Source organism: Procambarus clarkii, chromosome 40, assembly GCF_040958095.1.
Source record: "Procambarus clarkii isolate CNS0578487 chromosome 40, FALCON_Pclarkii_2.0, whole genome shotgun sequence".
Taxonomy (NCBI): domain Eukaryota; kingdom Metazoa; phylum Arthropoda; class Malacostraca; order Decapoda; family Cambaridae; genus Procambarus; species Procambarus clarkii.
In genome coordinates this window covers 23,714,655-23,739,705 of record NC_091189.1, presented here as the reverse complement: position 1 = coordinate 23,739,705, position 25,051 = coordinate 23,714,655, and the positions used below count along the sequence as shown (strand labels likewise).

The following is a 25,051-nucleotide window of genomic DNA, read 5'->3' as shown; positions in this document are numbered from 1 at the left end:
AGTGGGAACCCAGTTCGGCCTCAACCTGCACCGGGTCTGCCACAAGAGTACCACTGAGGTGAAGAACCGGCAAGACATCGGGAACGAATTTACCCGCTATCTTGCGGATACGCTTCCAAATCTGTGGCAGAGGAGTTTCTGACGTAATGGTGGAAACGTAAGACTTCCAACACTCGCATTTAGCCATTTGGATGGTTCTACGGGCCACCGCACTCGCCTTTCGAAACAAAAGAAAACAATCAGCCATATGCAGGCAGCGGTCTCTCTTCCAGGCTGCATGCTTACAGCATACAGCTCGGGCACAGTCCACATTCCACCGGGGAACACTTCTGCATACCCCGAGAGGTAGATCGAGGAATAGAGTGGAAGGCAGCGTCAAAAACAGTGTCATGCAAAAAAAAGGAGGGTGCAAGGGAGAGGCAAAATAAAAAGGTTGGAGAGAGTAGCTCGGAGGATAAAGAGGTTCCAGTCTGCCTTTGCAAACTGCTACCTAGGGAAGGAGAGGGAAGAGTGAACAGAGAAAAAGGTAACAAGGATGGGGAAATGGTCACTGTCACGAAGGTCATCAAGAACCCGCCACGTAAATCCAAGTAAAGAGACTACAAGCAGAGAAAGAGCAAGACAGGAAAGGGTGCGAGTTCATGAGTCCAAATGAGTGAGCTCACCAGAATTCAGAAGAGATAGGGAAGAGAGGAAGAACGGTTCAAAAAGGAAACCCAGGGTGTTTGTCAGAACATCACCCTAGAGGGTATGTCAACAATTGAAAGGACCCAGCAGGAGCACAGGCTCCGGCAAGTAGGTGCTTAAGATCGGGAAGAGAAAGCGGGACATTTGGGGGAAGATAAATGGAACAAACCATATACCATTGTCTCAAAGACTCGGGCAGCAGAACATTGGAGAGGCGATGGAAAAAGTAGGGGGATGAAGGGAATATCAGAACGAATCAAGAGAGCAGTAGCGTTATGAGCCCCAGCAAAAGCTGGGAAGGGGGGGGGGACAAGAGAGAAAGGAATAGCCATGGCAGCGACCAGGACAAGCACCAAGCATCAATTCCTGGAGACAGACACAAAGGGGGGGGGGGGGGGAGATACTGAAATCATAAGTTGGAGTTCATGGAAATTGGCAGAATATCCACAAATATTCTATTGAATAGACATCGACAAAAAGAAAAAAAGGACTGCAACAGAGAACAATGAAGAAACAAAGGGTAAAAAAAAGGAACAACATGTTAAAGAAGCTCAGGATCAGGATCATTAAAGTCAGGGTAAGGGGGCATGGATAAACTGAGTAAGGATGGAGGGAAGGGAGTGGGAGGACAGACCAGAGGCAATTGAGCAGGGTCCAGAGGAGACAGGGGGTTAAGGACAGCAGGAGGAGGAGCAGAAACCGGGGAGCACACCTCAGCAAGGACAGCAACCAAGAGGGAAACGGGGTCCAAAGAAACCTCCATAGCAGGAATAGGGGGCCCCCACACGTGTGAGGCTGAAGCTCTATCGACTGGGCTATGAGTAGTCTTAAAAAGGAAAGTTTCCAGAAGCAGCATCCTGCTGCCAAACTGGAATATGGTTCAAGACCCATACAGCCCAGGTGAGTGGAATGTTTATTTCCATAAAAGTGTGGATGACAATTTATATGACAGTGTGGGTCAGTATTTCCTTGGAGCTTCAGATAGTAGTTAGAAGTCGAAAATTCCAGTTTGGCAGGATGCTGTTTCAGGAAACTTTCCTTTTTAAGACTACTCATAGCCCAATCGATAGAGCTTCAGACTCACTTGTGGGGTCCACGGTTAGAGACCCAAACAGCCCCAGGTGAGTGGAATGTCTATTTCCATGGCAGTGTGGATGACAATTTATTTAGTACGATAATTATTAAACGCTGTGCCTATCCTCTTCACGAGGACCTGTATTTAACAATCACAGTTTTTAGTCCAGCATCCTCCTTTTCCCAAAATTCTGAGAACTTCTGCCATCTGTTTTGCTTGGCTTGAGTGCACTAATAGTTGCCTAACTGTGCTTATGCTATTTCTCCTAGTCCACTATTTTCTTACTAATACTACACTAAAAGATTTGTTGCCAACATCCCTGTGGCATTATCTGCTCAAGTCTCCGTGTTCCCTTTTCCTACTTGTCCGTATACTTAATATTACTGCTATCATTGTCTAATCCCAGAGCATCTTTCATGTCATTGTCACATCTCCTAAATTCTGTTTTTCCAAGTAGATTCAGTTTCCCTAATCTTCCTTGATAGTTTAATCCTCACAAATCTGGTACAAGCCTTTCATTTATCCAAGATGGAAAAGTATCAAAATAGAGGCACAAAGTTGGCAGGACTACATAGCACACAGGGTGAGAAAGCCCTCTCCAATAACTGCATCTACTACAGTAGAACTTTGATTTTTAAAATATTACGGTACACACTTTCCCAACACACTACCATTCATTCTTATTACATGACTACATTAACCTTCTCTGCTTCTTATCTCTGCCCAACCAATTTTGCTGGACAGTAGAGCAACGGTCTCGCTTCATGCAGGTCTGCGTTCAATCCCTGACCGTCCAAGTGGTTGGGCACCATCCCTTCCCCATCCCATCCCAAATCCTTACCTAGCCCCTTCCAAGGGGCTAGGTATAGGTCATAATGGCCTGGTACTTTCCCCTGATAATTCCATTTCTTTCTTACCTCTGATTCTTTGTCTTTGGTTATATTTTCTTGCTGCTGCTCCTCTTCATCTCTCTCATTTTCCTCATCAGCATCACTTTCTACATGTTCTTCAACCTGTTTCTCACTTGTATCTTCACTTTTAAGGTCACTACTGTGTGCCTGCTTCTCCTCAGCTGCCTCTCCCTCCTCTTCAGCTGCATCGCCTTCTTCTTCAGCTGCGTCTCCCTCCTCCTCAGCTGCGTCTCCCTCCTCCTCAGCTGCGTCTCCCTCCTCCTCAGCTGCCTCGCCTTCCTCCTCAGCTGCCTCACCTTCCTCTCCTGGCAGATCATCTGCAGTAGGTTCGTCTGTCTTCTTACGCTCGGCATCCTTATCAGCTTTCGTGTCCTGATGCATACAAGTTTTGTTAGCACAGCAATGACTGGTTAAACATCACAATATCCCAAGAATAAATATCAGAACCTCAAATTTATTGAACTTTCACAAACATTAATGAAATCCACAATATTAGTTAAATATTAGCAAGTAATTTATTACATTTTCCATAACCTAAAATTGCAATTGTAACAAATGGCAAATTATTACCTTTACTTCTGCACAGCAACAAGTAATTATCAAGACTACAGGAATGGCCACAAGCAGAACGTAGATACCATACAGCCAGGGATGCTTATTTGAGTAGTTTATGATGCGCCTGAAAACTCCAACCTAAAACACAAGCCATCAGTTACAGGTTACTACACTACATTACTTTCTAAATCAATCTATAAACTATACTACTCATATCAAACTTTCATTTGTTCAGTTGGCCAAGAATTTTTTTTTGCAAATTCTGTCTTTCTCCAAGATGATGAGAATACAGAGAACTTTAAGACAGTTTCGCATGGGTGACGGTTCTGTTTATGTTTAACCTTGGCTTTAAACTACCCTGTGACCCAGTATCTCTTGCTGTTCAGGAACTAGTGCCTTAAATCTATTAAGTAATTTCCAAGCCAATATTTACATTTCTTTTCAAAATGTAAACTTGATTAAGTGATTTTTTTTTAGCATTCTATTAAATCCACTTGTCATGCCTTTTCATCCATTTGTATTCTTCAATCATGTGTTCTCTAACTCGGTTCCCCTCTCAGATAATTTCTTAGCCTCTTCAAGGAAGACTCCCAATTCAAAGAAATTAAATCCTCTGCACTCACTAAAGATAATGCATGTACATTTAATAATCCAATACTTAAAACAACTGAAGTAATCTAAACGGAGTTTAACGAAAGAATGATAGACATGAACAGTGGAGGCCATATTACTAACCCTTCTATTCAAATACCAGAATCATATTTTAAACATACATATTAATATTCCTACTACAGTACTTAAGATTCTCTTCCTCACTCAACTCTTATTAATTATTTAATGTTCACATTCTGGCTGCCTTTTCATAATATATGCTCCAAGCATTATTGAAATCTACAAATTACTGTATTATATTACCAGAAAATTAGCAACTTTAGAGTAATCAGTAATTACTGTATCAGTTCAAGGTTCACCTAGCAAATAAACACTTGCTGTGACAAAAAGCATCTGCAATATAATGCAACACGTCTTCTGTGAATAAAGTATACACCTTGAAAAACAAGTTATTTTACCACTGCTTAAAGCAAAAATGTTCATGCCACCCGACTAATGTGGATATTTGTAATGGCCCTTTTGGCCATATTTTAACCATAAAGGTTGAATGGGTGGCATACACAAGTATGACCAATTTCTGCTGCCCGGCAACAGAAATTGCTGGACAACATGCAATGGCAACCCATTATGATGTCAAGTTTCAATGCAGTTTTCAATGTGTAAATTATAGGATATACAATAAATACACTATTATTTAAGCATCTAAATAAGCTATTTTAAATACAGTAATTGGTTAATGGTAATGGTAAAAACAAATTAAGGAAAAAATTGCATAATAAATTGTAATACCTCGATTACTCTCTTGACTATACAATAGATAATCAATGATAATGGTACCAAAATGTAGATAATGTACATGGTCCACATAACTTGTCTATTTCCGGAGATCTTCTTCCAAAATGACACCTAAATGGAGATTCGGGCCATTTAGAAATATACTTGAACATATATTTGCCAAAAGCATAGTACAATAAAAAAAAAAACTTGGAAAAAGTAATATTTAACATTACTGTATGAAATAATTGTTATAACGACTATGAAAATGAGTAAGATAGAAAGTGGGGCGAAGAATTAAAAGGATCCTTGTTGATGCTGCAGCACTCTGCCATGTGAGGATACTCGGCTAAGGAGAATGGCAGTACCAATGAAGCAATTTTGAGTGAGAAAGTTAGAGATCAGGGGCAATAGACAAAGATGGGCCAATAGAAAAGTGAAGCGAGCCAGAAGGTATTATGGGATGAATGACTGATTTATTATTATATATACGACTGTCAGACCACGGAGGAAGAATTGAAACAGGAATTTCCTCAAGTACTTTCATATATTAATACATCTTCAGAAGGAGTCCTTCTGAAGATGGACAATATATATAAATCACAAAATATTATATATATATATATATATATATATATATATATATATATATATATATATATATATATATATATATATATATATATATATATATATATATATATATATATATATATATATATATATATATATATATATATATATATATATATATATATATATATATATATATATATATATATATATATATATATATATATATATATATATATATATATATATATATATATATATATATATATATATATTTTTTTTTTTTTTAAACTTTCCTGGCACAATAAGAGTTCACTGGGGTCAAGCTAATTTATAAACAATAACAAATTTATATACCTGTCCTTTTTCCAGCTTCATAACTTTGAGGTCTATTGTCTCCTGAGCCAATCGACTTGCATCACCAATATTATCCGTAATAATTATGTTGTCAAAGAGTATGTTATCAGACATTGACCACAACTCTATTCCAACTGCATCCTGTGAACAAAGATGATGTAGTTAAGAAAACTTATCGAAGAAAAACTTTCTAGAAATATGTAACATGTTTAAATTCACAGAGTTAAATCATAACCACTAGTCCTTACAAGGGACGTCATTTTGAAAGGCTCCAAATCTTCAAAGTAGTCAGGATTTGGGATTTTACGGGGTTTCCACTTGCCACGGTAGTTAGGATTGTCAATCATTGCTGGGCGCCATTTACCCTTGTAATTTGGATTGTCAATCATTGGAGGCTTCCACTCTCCACAGCCTGGGGCTTCAGTACATATAGGATTGTTTATCAAGGCAGCTTCCCACTCTCCATCCATTTCATCATCCCTGAAAAATCAAATTCACATTAGGAACAGTCAAATTACTTTTTTTTACACAGTAATTAAAGTATTAATAAAGCCATAATCAACAGTAAGCATGGTCAGATTTTCTAGTTTTAGAGAGATGATGCACAGTAGCTGGTCTTTCAGATCTGACGTCTCTACAACACAAACTGTACTTTTCAGAAGAATTAATAATCCATGGTTTACAGATAGCATATCTAAGCAATTAGTTTTAAATTGCCAACATTTCACAACAAGATGTTAAGACATTTATTTAAAGGTTGGTTAAATTTAACTAACCTTTTATGAAAATAATGTTTGGATTTAAAACCCAGAGGAAGCATGGATAATTATCACCAACATTCTTTGATCCAACTAAAACTCGCAAAAGACTAGCATCTTTAACAGGGCCCAAAACATCAACACAGTCCAATAGCTTTTCATCCATTAGGGACTAACCTTGCCAACAATATCAGACTCAAACAATTGTTCCACATCTTACTAAATCTCCTCAGGACCCCTAGGCAGCTTAAGGATAAAAATGAGAGGGAATTTGTTTTTTTTCCATCAATGAATATGATAACACCTCTGCTGTACACCTGTTTACAGCTGAGAACCCCCTGGTATGCGCGTGCACAAATAATTCTAAATTGTCAAAATGTGTTCCTAGGGAGGGAGAGGATGGGGAGGGGGGGGGGGACAGGAGGCTGCCCGGCATCCCTCCCTCCCTCTGGTCAGCGGTTTTTCATTTTTTGACATTCAGCCTCTGAACTGAGGTTGGGTAGCCGGCATGGGAGGTCTGACCCCCCTTCCCCCTCCTGGAGAGGGGGAAGCTGCACAGACAGCAGCACGGCAGCTGTGGTGAAGTCATACTTGCTTGATTGTTTTCTGAATGGGGAGTTCTGCTTGCTCATCTGGCTTTCGGTTTGGAATTTTTAACCAGCTGTAGTTTGTTTTGGGATTCCTACCTTTTTGGGTGCCTGACCTAGTAGATGGCAGACAGACTGCTTCCAATTATATGGGGGGGGGGGGTCGTCTATAGGCCAGTGCTCCTCGTGCCGCTCTAAGGGGGAGCCAGGTTCTGCCTCATGGTCCCCAGTAGGCTAAGAACTCCAGCGATTGACTGTTGCCAGTCTAATATATACACATCAGCCCGATATATCTCCAGGGAGCCAGAGGGGCTCTCCACAGAAAGATTGTATATGACACTTCAGCAGTGATGGAGATGAATTTTACTTAATCATCAGAGTTCATTGAGCTACTGCCCCATGGCTGTCACCACAGGACAAGCATGGTGCAGGAGTTACCACATTTTTACATATTTCCATGCGTGATCTGTTTTTTTAATTTTTTATTGCAGTAATATTATTCGTGTCATTTGTCATTGGAGACAGTCATGTAATAAAGTGTGGAACACTAGTCTGGTGAAATATATTCAAATCACTAATATGCACACCAAATTACATTACTAGAACAATAAGTATTTTTGCCATTATTATCCTGTATACACACTATACCTACATTTTCAAGCACCATTACCCATCAAAATGCTTCAATATACTATGCACTTCACTAATTAGCCACAACACTGCTATTATCATCAAATTCCTGTCACTAAACTATGAATATGAATTCTTTTTCACAAGTTCAGTTTCTAAAGGAACACCAAGTTCCATTTTATGAGGGTAGATGCACAGAACCACAGCTGTGTTCTGTGGCTGCCTCCTGCTTTGAACCTAACCAGCATTGTATTCACTAGTACCTGAACCTTGTACATAGTTTATCACAGTAAGGATCTATGACGCTTATTGCAAAATAATTGCAGTTATTTATATTATCAATATTAAGGGAACATATTACGTTTTTTTTTTTAAATGTTTAATGTCGACCAAACTTTTTTTACTAGTTGTATATAAAAAGGGCTACAACTGTTCTACGTTTCAGTATCGCACCCTAAATAGAAAGGGAGGGATTTTTTTCTGCACCGAATTTTACACATTCGGTGCAAATATAGCCGGCATGGGAGGTCTGATCCCCCCCCTTCCCCCTCCTGGGGAGGGGGAAGGGGGGGGGGAGGGTCAGTCAGTCCATCCATGATGGACTCCAGGATGGGGGTCAGTACAGTTCATCCAGGATGGACTAGTGTATTTTATAGTGCATATACTCTCATGTACAAGGAAAATATTAGAGAAAAGAATGATATGGATGGGTTCAGGAATCAACACCGACAACAAAATGTTATTGTGGCCGAGATATGAATGCAGGGAAGTTATTGGAAAGTGCAGTGTGCAAGATGTAAATGGAACTTGGCATTTCTTAGCAGACTTTTTGTCTGGATATGGGTTGGCATCTAATAAATGCATTCTTTGAACAAATTCCTACCAAGTTAAACAAGTGATAAATTGGAATACAGTGAAATGGTGCAATAATGATTATGTATTAAAAGAAGGCAAGTGTGAAAAATGTGAGGGTCAGATTACGGCAGAAAGTAGTATGCATAATTGCAAGGAAGTTGGGGGACTAGTAAGAAGGCTAAGATGTCTAGAATGGCAAAATGCTAGCAAATGCAAGGAAAAATAAAAATGTAAATGCAAAATAAGTATACAAGAGTATCAGGGATGAGATATACTTACATCATTAAACTGGTTTCCCATTGTTAAGGAACAGGAAGCCTATACGTTAAAAATGACGTTCCTTAATGTAGACTTATCGAGGTCATTATTTGCCAAGGGTGAAGTGGTTTGCCTTTACCCTAACCCATTATGAGGCAGACCCAACTGTGTTTGACTTGTTCATCATGCATTACACCACACCATTACCAATATATGGCATTGGCAATATTTGACTCATTCTACATACCTAAGTCTATAGCCTTCACTGACTCCTTGCACACCACTGCACGCATCATTCTCAGAACATTTTCACTTAAATTATTAAAAATCACCAAAATTTTATTTAAATGATTTATTGTATCACTAAACTAGAAATATACGTAGTTTTCAGTCATTTGGACTAAGCAATTAACCAAGCCATATTAAATGTTTAAGATTTATGTTGACTTACCAATCTTCAGGTTTCTCAGCAGTAGGGTCAGGCACCATCTCTGGTTCATCATCTAACCATCCTTTTGGCTTCTCAGCATCTGGGTCAGAAATTTGCATGGGAGCATCTTCATCCCAGTCATCTGGTTTTGAAGCATCGGGATCAGGAATTTTCTCTCTCTCATCCCAATCATCAGGCATGAAATCTTCAGGATCATCAATTTCCTTTTCTGGGTTTACAGGAGGAGAGAAGTCTTCAAGCAGACTACCAGAGTTGATTACCTGAAAAATACCATTCTTTGGTCATGAAATCAAGTATTTTCTGAACAGCATTTCCAAACATTCTACAAATAAGCTTTCACTTAAAGAAAATGAAATTTAAAAGCTTTTTTTTTTTATGTATCATATTTCAAATGTCTTGTAACCTATATTTTCAATTGTCCTACCTCCTGATCAAGACTTATTTCAAATGTGTTGTCTGGTCGAACAATCAGAGTATACACATGTGGCTTCTTGTCTTTGAAAGGCTCTTCGATTTTGTCACGAGGACGCTGCAAGGAGTGAATTCAGTTACTATTTAAGGACAGTGGCGAGATATTATATGTTATATACAGTAGAGCGACAAACTGGTTTAGAATTCCTCTAGACCTCTTAATAAAACAAATTATTTTAACCTATAAGCACAACTTAAATATATAACATTACTAACAAAGTTTTCATGCATTTATCAGTAAATTTCATTTAATAGTTCAGTATAAAGTAATTATTTGATACAATTTTGCTATATTTCATGATGGCTGAATATGTAGCCATGTTAACCCCTCAGCAACAAAAACATTTGTTGCCAGAAGGTTACGTGGTACGTGTGGCAATCTGGGCAACTTTTTAAACTAGCAAAGAATTTTAATGGCAGATTGAGCACTATTCCTAGCTAAAAGGATAACACTATATAATGTTTATTTAATCACAAGAAAACATACCTTGGCATGCTTTTCTTCTACTTCTCCAGTGAGAGGATTTTTATGTCTGAAAATGAAGTGCAGTTTATGGTCATTGCCACATTTGTCAGGTCCAAACATAATAGTGTAAGGTGTCTTGTCATTGAATTTCTTCAGGTTCACTCTTCCTTCTTGAGAACTCAACAACTGCAATGAAAATTTAATGAAATTAAGAAAATTAAATGTATCACAATGACTATTCCACAGTTTGTTTATACTGTATATCAAAATATATTTATAGTAAAGGGTGTTAGCAGTTGGCTGGTAGGTGAGAACTTGCACTGTACAGTACAGTACACAAATCACAATATTGTACAATATTGCTAATGAGATGAACGAGGGTGGTGGTAGGAAAGTAACAAAGGTGAAATATGTAGTCGAGAGGAATAGATGGAGAGTGCAAGGTAGTGGCAGGAGCAACACAGGAAGAAAAGGTAGCATGGTCGTGGTGAAATTTAACTGTTTCATAATACAATGACTATGGGGAATTACTTTTAGTTCTTGGTGCCCTACCTATTAGCTTTGAACATGGTGCTTTATTACTCTAACTTTTCTGACATTCAAATTTTGTAATTGCAGGCCTTAATTTTTGATGGGCTTCCATTTCTTCCATTAGTGAATTCCACCTGTTAACCACCTGTAACAGGGTATAGACATTTCCTTACATTTTGACTACTTCCACCCATGTCCTTGTTCTATTTTTTCTCAATTTAAACATCTTTTATAGTAATCATATCCCTTTATACCTTTTTCTCATTTAGGTTTGAGAAATTATGTTCTTTAATCTGTCCTCAAAGATTAGTGCTCAATTCTAGCAATTATCACATTGCAAACTATATTTCAGTTCAGCTATTTGTCAAGGTTTTATTTTGGCACACATACTTTTAAATACTAACATTATTAGTTTAAACAATTCTTATTTAATGCATTGGAATTAGTGCTAAAAAGCTAAATTCTCCTTATCCATGAGGTGCAGATGCCATACCTGTACTGTATATTTTATTACTGACTATACACAAGTCTAGGTTATATATATTTCACAATTTCCTCATCCAGGATTTTGTAACCAATTTTCATCAGCTTCCCATATGTGAATGATATGCTGTTTACATGTGACTACCACTGTGTTGTATTTGAATTCATCCTCAAATTTCTCAGATTCCTACAGTTGCCTCTCGATATGATATAGATTATTATCTATCTCCCATTACCATCTTTATTATCACACACTTGTTGGGGCTTTAACACCATTTGCCTACCCACTCACCAATTTTATCAAGGTCTTTCTGTAATTGCTTGCTTGCTCAATTTTCACATCTCTAACTTTCGCATGATCTGAAAACATTAACAGGTAGTAGGTCACTCTAGGGTGTCACTCATTTTTTAACAGCCATGTTTGTATGACCAATCCTTGGGACCACTTATCTTATCCCTGTCCATCAAATATTCCTCTACCTATTTCAGTTTTCCAGCTATCACAGCTTTGGTCTATCTTGTGCACAAACCATTTAAAATTAACAATGTAGTCATCCCAGCCTTCTTTCTCCTGTTGTATTTTGGCAACCTGATCAAAAACTTTAAAAAGCTTACTCTCTCCAGATATTGTACTCCATTGTTTTCCTCCTAATGCTTTAATACTGTACATTGCACAGCAGAAACACTGGTCTATAATTTTGAGCTTTGTCCCGTTTTCTAGATTTTTTATCAAGTTCTATTTAAAACTTTTAGTTCACAAATGACAAAATACCTGCAGCCTCCTTCAGCTGCCATGGTAAGTTCAATCACATTGGTTTTGTTTAGTTCCTCCAAGCTGATTTTCCTTTTGGCATATATAACTATCACAGACAGCAACAGGTTCAACAAAATGTTTTGCCAATGAAATTGAATTTTCTGATAATACATCAGAAAATTCACTCCAAATGTTTGACACCATTTCTCTACTTTTGCAAAAGTTGACAACTCTCTGTCAAGAGCACAATTTAGTGGGCCTTTCCCTATTACACCCTACAATGTACATGTCAGTATGAGTAGATATGCTTAATGTTAGAAAGCCTTTAAGTGTGAAGATATTGTTAAAATGCTTAAACATTCAGTAAAATTGGATGCTTCAAGGCAGCTATAAACAGATCAAGAGTTGTCAAGACTCGTGCAAGTACTATACATTTTATATACACATACAAATCGTGATATTAATTTCAAAGAAAATGCTAACCTTAATGTATGCTCCACCACACTCTTGACCATTCTGCAAGTTGACTTCATACTGTACTACGAGAGGTTTTGTAGTGAAAGTAAAAGGTTTCTTTAGAGATGCAGCAATAGCTGCATGCTTTGCCTTGGATTTCAAAACCAGACCACGATCTCCAGCCAATGCCATACGCTCAGCAGGTTCAATAGCCCAAACCCCTAGAATGTTAAAATTAGTTTAAATACTTTTATACAGATATTAAAACTATTACATTCACAAAATTACACACTACTAGACCATCTATTATTTAAAACTGATAGTGTGGATTTTCAGTTGTTACTGTTCTAGCATATCCTTTCCTGCTACTTTATTCTGCATAACACAATAGCCCAAAACAATGCAGACCTCAAGGAACATCTGGAAATATGCAAGCTATTACTAGCTACATTGAAAGTAGTCACAGATTATGGCTAAAACTTTTATCATTAGCAATATCAAGGATAAGCTGAAAGCTACTTCACTTGTATTTTGACGAGTTCCTCCAATCTGCATACACAGCCCGTCCTCCAAAAATGGGGAGGTAAATGTAACAGCCCTATAAGTGCAATTATGTACTATGTATGGCAGTCAGGAAATATACTTATTACACTTAGTATTAAAACGTACTGTCAATTCGGAGGATGGGTTGGCATACAAGATAATAATCGTTGCCTTAATACTAAAAGCCTCAAAACTAGCAGCACCAGTAACTTAGATGTGTAAACATCAGTCAAGTTCGTACCCTGGAGAATAGGAGGGGGGGGGGGGGCCTTGTATTATCTCTAAGCAGGTTTCTTAACACTTACTGGTAGTACCAATTTTGACAGCATACCTATACTTATTTATCCTATTACAATTAACTACTACTACAACAAAACAGATGACAGGTCTCGGCTTACCAGCAGTCAATTTATAATAATAATAATAATGAATTGTGTCGGGGGAACAGGAAGCCAGGTCATACATATAGTAACTGTTAGGCTTATACCGAGGTTCCCCTCCCCCCCCCTCTAGGGTTGAATTACCGACCCCATCCAGGATGAAACCCCACAACAAGCTGACTAACTCTTGGGTACCCATTTACTGCTAGGTGTACAGGGGGCATAAGGTGAAAGGAAACACACCCAACCATTTTTGTGCCGCCCGGGATTCGAACCCAGAATTATTGATTGCTAGTCGAGAACGAAGCTGATTACTACCAGGACCCTCACCAGTACTATCACTTCCTACTGGTTACCAAGTGACCAGATATAACTCGCTACTACCCGAGTATTTATTCATATCATCCAGGTTATTTTCATATACAGTAATACCTCTTAAATAATTTAGTATTAGATTGTAATTGTTAAATACTTATTATAGTCTTGTATTAAGAATGATTCACAGTTCAATGACAGCTAACAAAGTCAAGGTAAATTTGTCAAGATTGCTGTATTTTGTTATCTATAATCCTACTTAAGAATTGTTTACATACATGACTACAAAATAATCCATGTACATTATTTCACAACGATATTATTGCTACCTGGAGTTTTTCTACTCTGAGCCTGGCCCGAGGTCAGGCTCTGACACTTCTTGCTGTCCAAGGGCCTCTTGAATACATCCACCTTCGTTCCGGCAACATCTCTAATGTTTGCTGGGAGGGTGTTGAACAGCCGTGGACCCCAATGTTCAGACAGTGTTCTCCTGATTGTGCCTATGGCACCTCTACTCCTCTCACTGGTTCTACTCTGCATTTCCTTCCATATCCACAAACTGGAAACGTATGGTTCACCCAAAGTGAGGCATGTGTTACCATTAGGTAGCCAGGGCCCAAGTGTTAAAATGTAGGGAAAAACAAGTGTCTTTAAACAGATCCTTAGTAAGAAACAAGCAGTGAGCCACAACCTGGTCCTAGTGGTATGCCTGCAAAATGTAGGAAAGAGTATCCCAGAGAAGTCATCACTGCCTGACATTGCAATGGAAGGGGACTCCCCTTCCAAACAGTAACACCTCTCCTCCTCCCCCCCCCCCCCCTCACTGTCTTCTATATGCCAACAAGAGTCCTCAATAAAGGTAAGATACATACTGTATTGTAGTCCAAAATGACTGGTATTCAGTATAAAATATATTTTTAAGTTAATATTTTATAGGGATGTGGAACAGATTAATTCAATTTACATTATTTCTTATGGGAAAATTCGTTTCGACTTCCGACTCTGACTTTCGACCCATCTCTGGGAACGGATTAAATTCGTAAGTCGAGGCCCCACTGTTTAAGACGAGCATTTTTTCCAAAAGAATACTATAAAATAAATATGAATGCAATAATTTTAAGCCTGAAACATAGCCAAAGGGTAATGAGGAGACTATTTCAAATTTAAGGAAACTAGGGGGTAGTGTGCTGATGGGGAGAGAAATAAACCTGAACATTGTCACACCACAGAAGGTGATCCTTACAAACCCCACATTCTTATTAGTGCAAGTCATTAATACTGACCATCATATTTAGCAATGTCCTCATCAACGCCATCCTTTTTAGCTTCAGACTTGACCCAAGTATTTTCAAAAGCTGCCACATCATCAAATGTTTCCATGAGGTAAACACCTTCAATCATCTTTGGTGTAGCATAAATGACTTCCACTTCATCTTCCTCTTGCTGAAACAGAAAAGATTAAATATGAACACAGCTTGTAATTGTTTTTCTTAGGCTAACTAATGCACAGTATCTGATTAGAGAAAAGAAAAAAAGGAAAATACATAATACCCTTCATGAAGTATGCATGTAGGCTTATGTGTAGTGATGACATTACCTCTCCCAGTACATTCCACTTCACCAGCCATACAGCACAAGAGTACATTGTACTCTAGTTTGAACAAAAAATTTTAATACCAAAGGCTGGATGTATCAGAAACCATTTTCCATGGGTTGACTAACACCAAACATTATTATTTTCAGTTTAAATTGAGGTTCTGTTTCTTGGTCTGGTCCTCGCCTTAAGTTTAACAATGTTGAGAAACACTGCAATGGGCCCTGGCTCCTAATGGTAACACATGCCTCACTTTGGGTGAACCATACGTTAACAGCTTGTGGGTCCTCTTACCCTTGTGCCAACAAGGGTAAGAGTAATAAATATTCTAAAATTGTAGAGTATTTAGGCATTTCAAATTTTAAATCCCCTTGCCATTCACCATCCATGACTGGCCATTCTTCCATGTACAGTATTTGGTTGTCTTCCCTTGGCCACCACATGTTTGGCACGAGCATATAAATACAGTAACCACTATTGGCATGTAATGGCTGCACCTGAAGTAATGGTAATTGCAAATTATTACAATATGGTAACTGTTTTATTACCATTTTTATAGCTTCAGCTTGCTTTTGTTAAAATTGAAAACCTGTGAAAACCACTAGATACCATCCCATTACAAGTTATACCAGTTAATATGAATGGTAACCAACTGCAATCGAGGCTGAAAATGCACAGGAAATATTTTAATACCGAGCACAAACATTCTGAAGCAATTTAACAGATCAATATACAGACCAAATATCAATTTAAGAATAATGCAATTTAACCATTGCAAAATTAAGCTATTGGGATTACAGCATAATTAAAATTTACTAAATTTATGGTATGACATTCAATAAATGTACAACCCAAGTATAAATAAAAAATTCTAAGTTTAGCAGTTGAGACTATTTAATGTAATCCTTGGTACAGTAATAGGATATACAATACACAATTTTATGAAGTTAAACAAAAATTAACATTAAAAGTGAAACATTAAATAGTGATGTTAAAATAAAATAACCTGCCCCCCCCCCATCAGAAAGCAGGGAACTGTTACCATCAGAAAAGCTCCCAGAAAAATAGGCAAGACAATAAATGGAACTGCATGGTTCAAGACAACCAAGCACCAAAGCAGCCAACACACACTGGAAGAGAATCACTCAAAACAAAATGGGTAATTCAAACCTGGGTACAAAACACACCCCTTAACAAATCAGATACAGCATAAACCTATAGTTTTATTACTAGCATTAAGACTTACAAACTTGGTCTAAGCTTTTCTGCCACCATTATAGGAACCTTTATTTCAAAAACCAATTAAATTTAACATTACAATTCTTGGGTATCAAAATGCTCAGATAACCAATTCACCATGGCTTAATAAAAGTAGCAAGATTTGTACTTTATTTCAAATTTAAAAATCTAAACTAGGCTACAGCAGAAGTTCTTCTACTGACCTATCCATTTTACTCCCAAGGCAATGCTGAATAATTTGTACTGGCTTAATACTCTACTGATGATAAACTTAATTACCCCAAAACAATGTGGAAAAGCAATTAAAGGGAAAGGAGGGCAAAGGACGAGGGCACAGCTGGGTACCCCATCTATTGGGTTATAAAATGTACTGTACTTACTAATTTCTCCTCCGTGACTGATACTTCATCGTCGTCATCAGCTACAACTCCACATAGCAACAGGAAACCTACTAGAAGTACTGCTAACACACACTTCTGCCGTCTCCTCGTCATTTTTGTCTGGAAAAAAACAAAAATAAAAACTAGTTAAACTATTGGGTTTATACATTGACATAATTTGTAAGACAAGGTTGGATGGCAGCGGATTTTACTGTGTTTGTATAGTATTCTGTAAACAAACCAAGAGCAGCAGTGTACACCTGATCTTGGCAAGCAGCAAGGTGCGGCTGCGAAATTTATGTAAAAGTGGCACATACCTACATGAATGCAGCAGTACCTGTAAATTATGTACTGCAAAATTTGTTAAATTATAACAGCAGCATCAGTAGCCGCAGTAGTACTGCTCTGTTCACCCCACTTCCCTTGTTTACAGTTACAGACAAGCCTCTCTGGCAACAGCTACCCAAAATGATAAAATGAGCAATATAGCAAATGAGAATATTAAGAGAAACCTCACCATTGTTTTGTGATTTGATCCTTACCAAAATTACCCATTTTCTGAAGGTAAAGGTACTTATTAAAGGTAATAGTAAGTAAAGGTAATAGTGGCTTTAGGCATTGTATGTACTAGCTCTATCTATATATCAATCCATTAATGTAACATCACTTGTATGTATATACCTTACCTGAATAAACATCTGAATCTGAATCTGAATCTATTAGGAGAGTACCAAGCCATTACAGCAACATAGTACTTAAAGAGGGATTTGAGGATAAGGATAGGATGGCAGAAAGAAATACTGAACAATCATTTTGATGGTCAGGGATTGAACACCAACCTGAATGAGGCGACAGTTGCACTACCATCCAAAACGCCTGAACGAGGCGAGACCATCGCTCTAACATTGCTTTCAATGGGCCACAGATAATATGATTAATGAAAATAAGTTCCAGCTCCTGCGCTATTGAAAAAATGAAAATTTAAAGACGGAAACCATATACAGTACATAAAATGGAATCAAATCACATTATAGAACAAAAAAAGCAATGTAAAGGATCTAGGAGTAATGTCAGAAGACCTTACTTTTAAAGAACACCATAAAGTAGCTGTCACAGTTGCAAGAAAAATGACAGGTTGGATAACAAGGAATTCCAAACAAGGGATGCCATATCAATGATGCTTTTCAAGACACTAGTGCTCTCTAGGGTGGAATATTGTTGCACACTAATAGCCCCATTCACAGCTGGAGAAATTGTTGACCTAGAGAGCATGCAAAGATCCTTTACCGCTAGAATCCACTCTTATAAGTCATCTTAATTATTGGGATCGATTAAAAGTTCTAAATCTGTATTCTCTAGAGCACAGGCAACTGATACATAATCTACAAGTGAAAGATATTAGGAGGACTAGTTACAAATCTGAACATGGAGATTACATGAAACCAGTAGGCATGGCAGGATGTGCAAAGTACCCCAGTTGAAAAGCAGAGGTGTAATAGGTACACTGAGGGAGAACTATTAACATCAAGGGCCCAAGACTTTTCAACTCTCCCCCACTACACAAAGAGGCATAACTGACCGGCCTCTCTCAGTGTTCAAGAGAACTCGACAAACTCCTGCAAAGAATACCTGATCAACCAGGCTGCGAGCAGCCATGTCAAACAGCCTGGTTGACCAAACGACCAACCAGAAGACATGGTCGGAGACTGGGCCACAGGGCCATTGATTCCCAGAAGCTACAGAAGGTAGCCACAGCCCAACCTAACCACTGCACCAACAGCCCACTAGAACAAGTAAACATTCTCCTTGATCAATGGGCACTAACATCAAATTATAACTCGTTCCCAATTAACACACAAACTTAATGACATGCCCCGACAGACAACAAACCATCAATCTTGCCTGTACAGCCATTGGTGTGTTGGATCAAATGATTTAACTGAATAGGAATTAAATCATGCACTAAAGATGGGCAAATCAACTGCTCCTGGAGAGGACGGTATTACTTACAGTTTACAGAGATTAGTCTAACAAGTACTAGGTAAGCCACTCTTAGCGTTATACAGAATGAGTAAGTGAAGGAGTATTACCTAATGCTTTGACAAAGTGTCACTGTTCCTATCCCCAAACCACATTCCTATAATTAGACCCACATCTCTAACATCGTGTTTTTGTCAAGTGCTTTAACATTGTTCAACAGACTCGTGTATCTTTTACAGAGGCAACTGTCATCCAAACTATTTGGAGTTAGGTTTGGGCTCAGTACACAACGCTGTTTTTCTAAATACTTCACTCATTGAAACTTCCCCCTCAAGCAGTTTTCATTGACCTAGCAGCAGCTTTTGACACAACAAACAGGGAAATCATACTAAAACACCTTGCTGAGCTAGGAATCCAAGGGAAATTACTGAAATGGAAAGAGGGCTATTTGTCTAATTGAACAGCATATGTTTTGTTTAATAGTGTTAAAAGCAAAGAGTAAACGCCTTGAACTGGAAACTCCAAAAAGTCTTCAATCCCTTGTTGTTCAACATTCAAATGCATAAACCTTTTAAAGCTCTTCCAACTAATAATGAAGACAGTCATTTGTTATGCAGATATGTAAACTTGTGCCCTCATTCCATGTGGTATTCCACCACCCAATTATCATATAGATGGGCGACCACTTGAGAACTGCGAGACTTACAGATACCTTGGTGTCTCCATTAACGACCCAGGGTACCTTTCTTCTCTCAAGATGAGAGACGAAGAGATCAAAGCCCTTGCGGGGTCTTTGTTGGTGCCAATCGGAATTAACGCGAGACTTGCTAGAATGTTCTATGAATAATTTATAAACTGACTACAATGCTCTACACCTCTCACTGTATACTGACAGCTAAAATCCCTTGAAACTATGCAAAATGAAGCTATACGTCTCATCCCTGGGGGCGCCAAAGTTCATGAGAATAGTTAATGAGAGCCGAGTTAAAATGACCTACAATAAGTGAGAATTTTGTCCATTAGTACAGTTTTCTGTGTGAAGGCATTGAGTAGATCTCTGCAACACATGAAATTTCAAGCTTAACTTTCTAATATGCTACACTTACCTGAGGTCTATAGAACATCAAAATATTAAGTATATACCAAACTCAATGATTGCCTCCATAAAGGAGGCAATCCGGCGGACATAAACAATTATAGACCAATATCAAATCTACCCATTCTATCAAAAATATTTGAAAAAAATTATTTACAAACAGCTCTATTCCTACCTCGTAAAATTCGACATACTCAGCCCCTGCCAGTTTGGCTTCCGGTCCCAAAAGAGTACCAATGATGCAATCATTAGTCTCCTTGACATTATCTACTCAGCCCTTGACAAAAATGAGTTTCCGATTGGACTCTTCATTGACCTAAGAAAAGCCTTTGATACTGTTAATCACAACTACCTCTTACTTAAACTCCAGCATTATGGAATCCGAGGCCTTGCCCTTGACTACATCCGATCCTATCTTAGTGACAGACACCAATATGTAACCATCAATGATACAACTTCTTCCACTCTACCAATTACCGTTGGAGTGCCACAGGGCAGCATCTTAGGACCTCTTCTATTTCTTATATATATAAACGATCTGCCTAATGTCTCTAATATTCTCAAACCTATATTGTTTGCTGACGATACTACCCTTATCTACTCAAACCTCAACCCACATACACTAAATAATGTTGTGAATAATGAATTAAAAAAAGTCCACTTATGGATGTCAACGAACAAACTAACATTAAACATCGAAAAGACTTACTACATCTTATTTGGAAGCAAATCATCAAATGCAATTCAGCTACAGATAGACAACATTAACATCAGTAATAAAAATGATGGCAAGTTTCTTGGCCTATTCCTAGACAAGAGACTCAACTTCAGCACCCACATTCAAAACATAACTAAGAAAGTCTCTAAGACAGTTGGTATACTCTCCAAAATCAGATATTATGTTCCTAACTCTGCTCTCCTCTCACTATATTATGCACTAATCTACCCCTATCTTAATTATGGTATCTGTGCATGGGGGTCTACCACTGCAAACCACCTTAAGCCCATCATCACACAGCAAAAATCTGCTATCAGAATAATAACTAACTCTGCTTTCAGACAACACTCAGCTCCCTTGTTTAAATCTCTAAACTTGCTAAATATTAACTCCCTCCACACATTCTCTTGTGTCAACTACATTTACAAAACCCTGTTCTTAAATGCAAACCATGCTCTGAAACTCTCCCTGGACAGATGTAATAGGACCCATTATCACCACACCAGAAATAAATATCTCTTTGATATCCCCAGGGTCAAACTTAATCTGTGTAAACACACTATGCAAATTAAGGGACCTAGTCTATGGAACTCACTCCCTAGTGAATTGAAAAACTGTAAAACTTTTGCCTTATTTAAAAGCAAAACCAAAAAGTACCTAACTTCATCTATTTAGTTTCCTACACTGAGCTTTAAATTTGCTCTGTACCTAGTGGTACCCAATCTCCTAATTTTTTATGTAATATCAAACAACCTTATTGTGTTCATTGCTGTCTTCTTTTATGTGCTAGCCATATGCTGTATTGTGACTACCAATTTTTGTCAACTACCATTCAAGCTGTCATTGCAATCAATCTTATATTGTTTCTGCTGTATTGTGCCTACCAATTTGTTGTCAACTACCATTTTAAGCTGTCATTGCAATCAATCATAGCTACCTATGTGCTTTAATATACTCTACCTATAATTTTCTCTCATTTTTTTTTTTTCATTCCATGTAATCTGTTATCATTTTTTTGTCTATAAATTTTGCAAGTATTTACCTCCTTAAAATTTTCTTAGATTAAGGACCTGCCCGAAACGCTGCGCGTGCTAGTGGCTTTACAAGACTGTAATTATCATAATTGTATCCTCACATTCCTTATGTACATTCTTGTATATGCATAAATAAATAAATAAATAAATAAATTAATCAACCAATTAATCCATGGGGTAACTGGGATCTATCAGTTGATTTTGTAAATGCACCCAAGGAAGTGTACACTCTACATTATTAAAACAGTTGACACTGAAAAGCTACAATCACGGGGACCTAGCAGGGGATCACCAGAATAACAGAGGGTAGACAAGAACGAAGGGGCAGACTCCCCCCCCCCCCCCCCCACCAGGCAACAAACAAAAAAAAGAAACTCCACAAAAGTATGTCTCCAGGAGGAACAGAACCGGCCTCTGTGTAATAGATGACACGCTGCACAGTACCTTGCGCCCTATCAGTGACGATACCACCTTCTACCCAAGGTCTTCAGGGAAAGTGAAAACCCCCTGCTGACCCCAAGGGCAGGCAATCACCGAGCAGCAAAAGATCCCTACGAAGGTGGTTCCTGAACGACTTTAGAAAGACAACCCCAAGCGGTAAGGGCAGTACTGTATTTACAGGGCACCTTGGGAAGATGGCCTTAGACCCATGCAGCCCCAGTACACCATGACTTACTCCTGGCTCGCACACCACCACACAGCAGAACATCGGATAGGTGCAGCACAGCACAAACAGGAGCCAGAGTCGAACAACCGCTACACAACACAACAGCCTCAGAACTGAGGTTGGGTAGCCAGCGCAAGGGGTCTGGGGCGCCCCTTCCCCTTCCCAGGGAGGGGGGGAGCTGCGCAGACAGTGGTGGTTTTGACGTCATGCTTGTTTGCAGATTGTGGAATTCCGCTTGATAGTTCAGTTTTCAGTAGAAATTTTCACCGGGTTGAGTGTTAAGACGCCTACCTTTCTGGGTGCCTAATCTGATAGATGGCAGACACAGAATGCTTCCAACCACATGGGGTTTCTATAGGCCATTACTCTTTGTGCCTCTGAGGGGGGCCAAGGTTGTGGCTCGTGGTCCCAGGTAGGCCAAGAACTCCAATCGAATTGACTTATGCCACAGTCTAATATATACACATCAGCCCAGTATAGCTCTGGGGAGGCAGAGGGTCTCTCCACAGAAAGCTACAATGTAGGACTGAGAACAGAGGATGTATTTTCACCCACAGGGTTATAAACCCTTGGAACCGCCTACCCGCCGAAGCCATAAATGCCAAAATTGTGTTAGGTTTTAAAATCTATGTGGAAAAGAGCGAGGCAAATGAGGGGGAAGAGGCCTTCGTCAAGCTGCCGGCTTCCTGTCCTTGTCGAGGCCACTAGAGTTAGTGGCCCTCAGGTAAATCATGTAAAAACTTTAACATTATCTTGAATGATTGATTTATGCTCATCAGTTAGCCATTTTTTAAAGTGAAGTAGTATAATTACATGAATAAATAAATGAAAATATTGTACATGTGCACTATATTAGTGGTCTGCCAATTTATAATTGGCCGCACGAGTAAACACTTCCTTGCCCTCCTATCTCCAGCTCAGGGCCCCACCCCGTCAACAGAGTAAACACAATCAAATCATGCGAGCGTAAGGTCATTGAGGACTTGAGACCACTGGTAGGAGTTTCTCACCCCCACCCATACAATATTGTACTCTATTTGGCTGCTGCACAGACGTTGGCACTGCCACAAAAGTGGACTCGCACTCCAATGAGTCAGTACTGTACAATGATTTTATGCATGAAGGGGGGGTATATAGGAACCTGGGAGAATGTTCGTATGGGCAAAGGTTCATAAGGCAAATGTTCGTAAAGCGAGAATCCCCCTCCCAGTATATGCAGTGCCATAGTTTATGATGGCCAAATTTTGAGGGTTAATCTTGGTAGCTGCCTGCATAGACAAGTTGGAAAATGTATTGTCAACATTCAGTGCCTAAATGGAGTTAATTATATTTCTTTTGTAGTAAAGGAACCAAATGCATCCAAGAATTAGTTAACACGAAGTTAAACCCATTTTTATTTGTTTTATTTTATTTATATATACAAGAGTTTTTACATTCTTGTACAGCCACTAGCACGCGTAGCATTTTGGGCACGTCCTTAACCCTAATTTCCCCCGGAATATGACCCACCAAATTGTTTAACAACCAGGTACCCATTCACTGCTGGGTGAACAGAGGCTACAGTTAAGGACTGGAACCCAGTCAATCCTCCCCAGCCAGGATACGAACCCAGGCCAAAGCGCTCGTGAAGCGCCTGGCGAGTTTTACCACTGTGCCATTGGGACTAATTAAACACCTTCATTGTCACTCCAACACCCCATAGGAGAGCAAAGCCTTTACATTCAACACTATTCATCCTAGAAGTCCATTGGGTTACTAGGCTGCCCTGGTACAGTACAGCACTGCATGCAACATGTCAACAATTACTGGTACTTTAAGTTTACTAGTTTTCCTAACTAATCAAAAGTCAGACTAACCAAAACCAGCTTAACAATATAATTTTTAAAAACTTATTAATTAGAAACGCCTGCCAAACACCCGTGTACAATTTGATCACCTCTTTCCCCACTACTCTCCAGGATATATAGTAGTGACCCAAACACCAGGGGCAGTAACACTAATAACGGAAAATTCCCTGACTTGTATAATGAACAACAGAAACAAGTACTGTAGATACAATGAAGTAAACTGAACTCTGTAAAAAATAAGCAAAACTACACTAACTCAAACATGGTAGTTCAAGCATTTATTAGTAACTAGAAAATGGAATTTACAAATAATTCTACACTCATACTGGGTATGACGTCTGGCGGCTGGGTACAGGAAATCTGTTAAGGTTTATGGAGGCCCTATTAGTGAGTGGGGAGGCCGCGGGCACCCGTCCACTGCTGGCCACACCTAAAGCACTTCACCAGCCCTTGCTAAACATGTCCAGTAAATGAAAATAGCATCGGCCATCTCTGCTAGTCTCAACAGTCTCAACGATCACCCAGTACACATCCCACCTGAAGGTGAAAGTCACTTTCAAGGGTCAGTATTGATGATGATGCTAAGGCAAGTAAGGAGGGAGTGTGAGATGAGATGAGGAGAGAAGCGGCAGACATGAGCCAGCATAGTCATGGTGTCACGCCAGCAGACGACGCGCCACTACCGGTCTGCTGGCTCTTCCCCCCCTCCCGCACACTTCCCTCCTGCAGGAGGCAACAAGGCCCTCCCTGGCCGCCAGACACCCATGGCGGCCGCCAGGGAGCACGACCACGGCATACCTACAGGGTAGCACGGTGTCTCGTCACGCGAATATTCACTGGCGGCGAGGAGAGCAGCGTGTCGCCCACCCAACACTAGCGTCAAAACACAACTTTGAAGTCCCTGGACTTCCTGAGCGCGTGGTTGTTCCTGATTCGTCGGCCACCGCCCATACAGGGTGTTACCGAGCCTCTCATTGGTCGACACTTTACCAAATTACTTCCTTAGTTCTGATT

The 25,051-nt window shown here is 39.1% G+C and overlaps 1 protein-coding gene across 4 annotated transcripts in view; it reads right to left on the bottom strand.

The window, feature by feature from the left end:
• The window catches only part of Cnx99A (Calnexin 99A), a 32,127-nt gene extending 7,076 nt beyond the window's left edge, over positions 1-25,051 (bottom strand). Inside the window, exons 1-11 of one of the 4 annotated variants that reach the window (XM_045742053.2) lie at positions 24,836-25,051; positions 16,696-16,815; positions 14,766-14,925; positions 12,272-12,465; positions 10,042-10,206; positions 9,508-9,612; positions 9,084-9,343; positions 5,793-6,024; positions 5,545-5,685; positions 3,244-3,366; positions 2,680-3,045 (exon numbers count right to left, since the gene is read on the bottom strand). In XM_045742053.2, coding sequence (XP_045598009.2) covers positions 2,680-3,045; positions 3,244-3,366; positions 5,545-5,685; positions 5,793-6,024; positions 9,084-9,343; positions 9,508-9,612; positions 10,042-10,206; positions 12,272-12,465; positions 14,766-14,925; positions 16,696-16,809 — 1,860 coding nt within the window. In that variant the 5' untranslated portion in view covers positions 16,810-16,815; positions 24,836-25,051. Of the gene's footprint in view, positions 1-2,679; positions 3,046-3,243; positions 3,367-5,544; positions 5,686-5,792; positions 6,025-9,083; positions 9,344-9,507; positions 9,613-10,041; positions 10,207-12,271; positions 12,466-14,765; positions 14,926-16,695; positions 16,816-24,363 lie in introns of all 4 variants that reach the window. The other 3 variants (XM_045742054.2, XM_045742052.2, XM_045742056.2) reach the window with 3 other exon arrangements.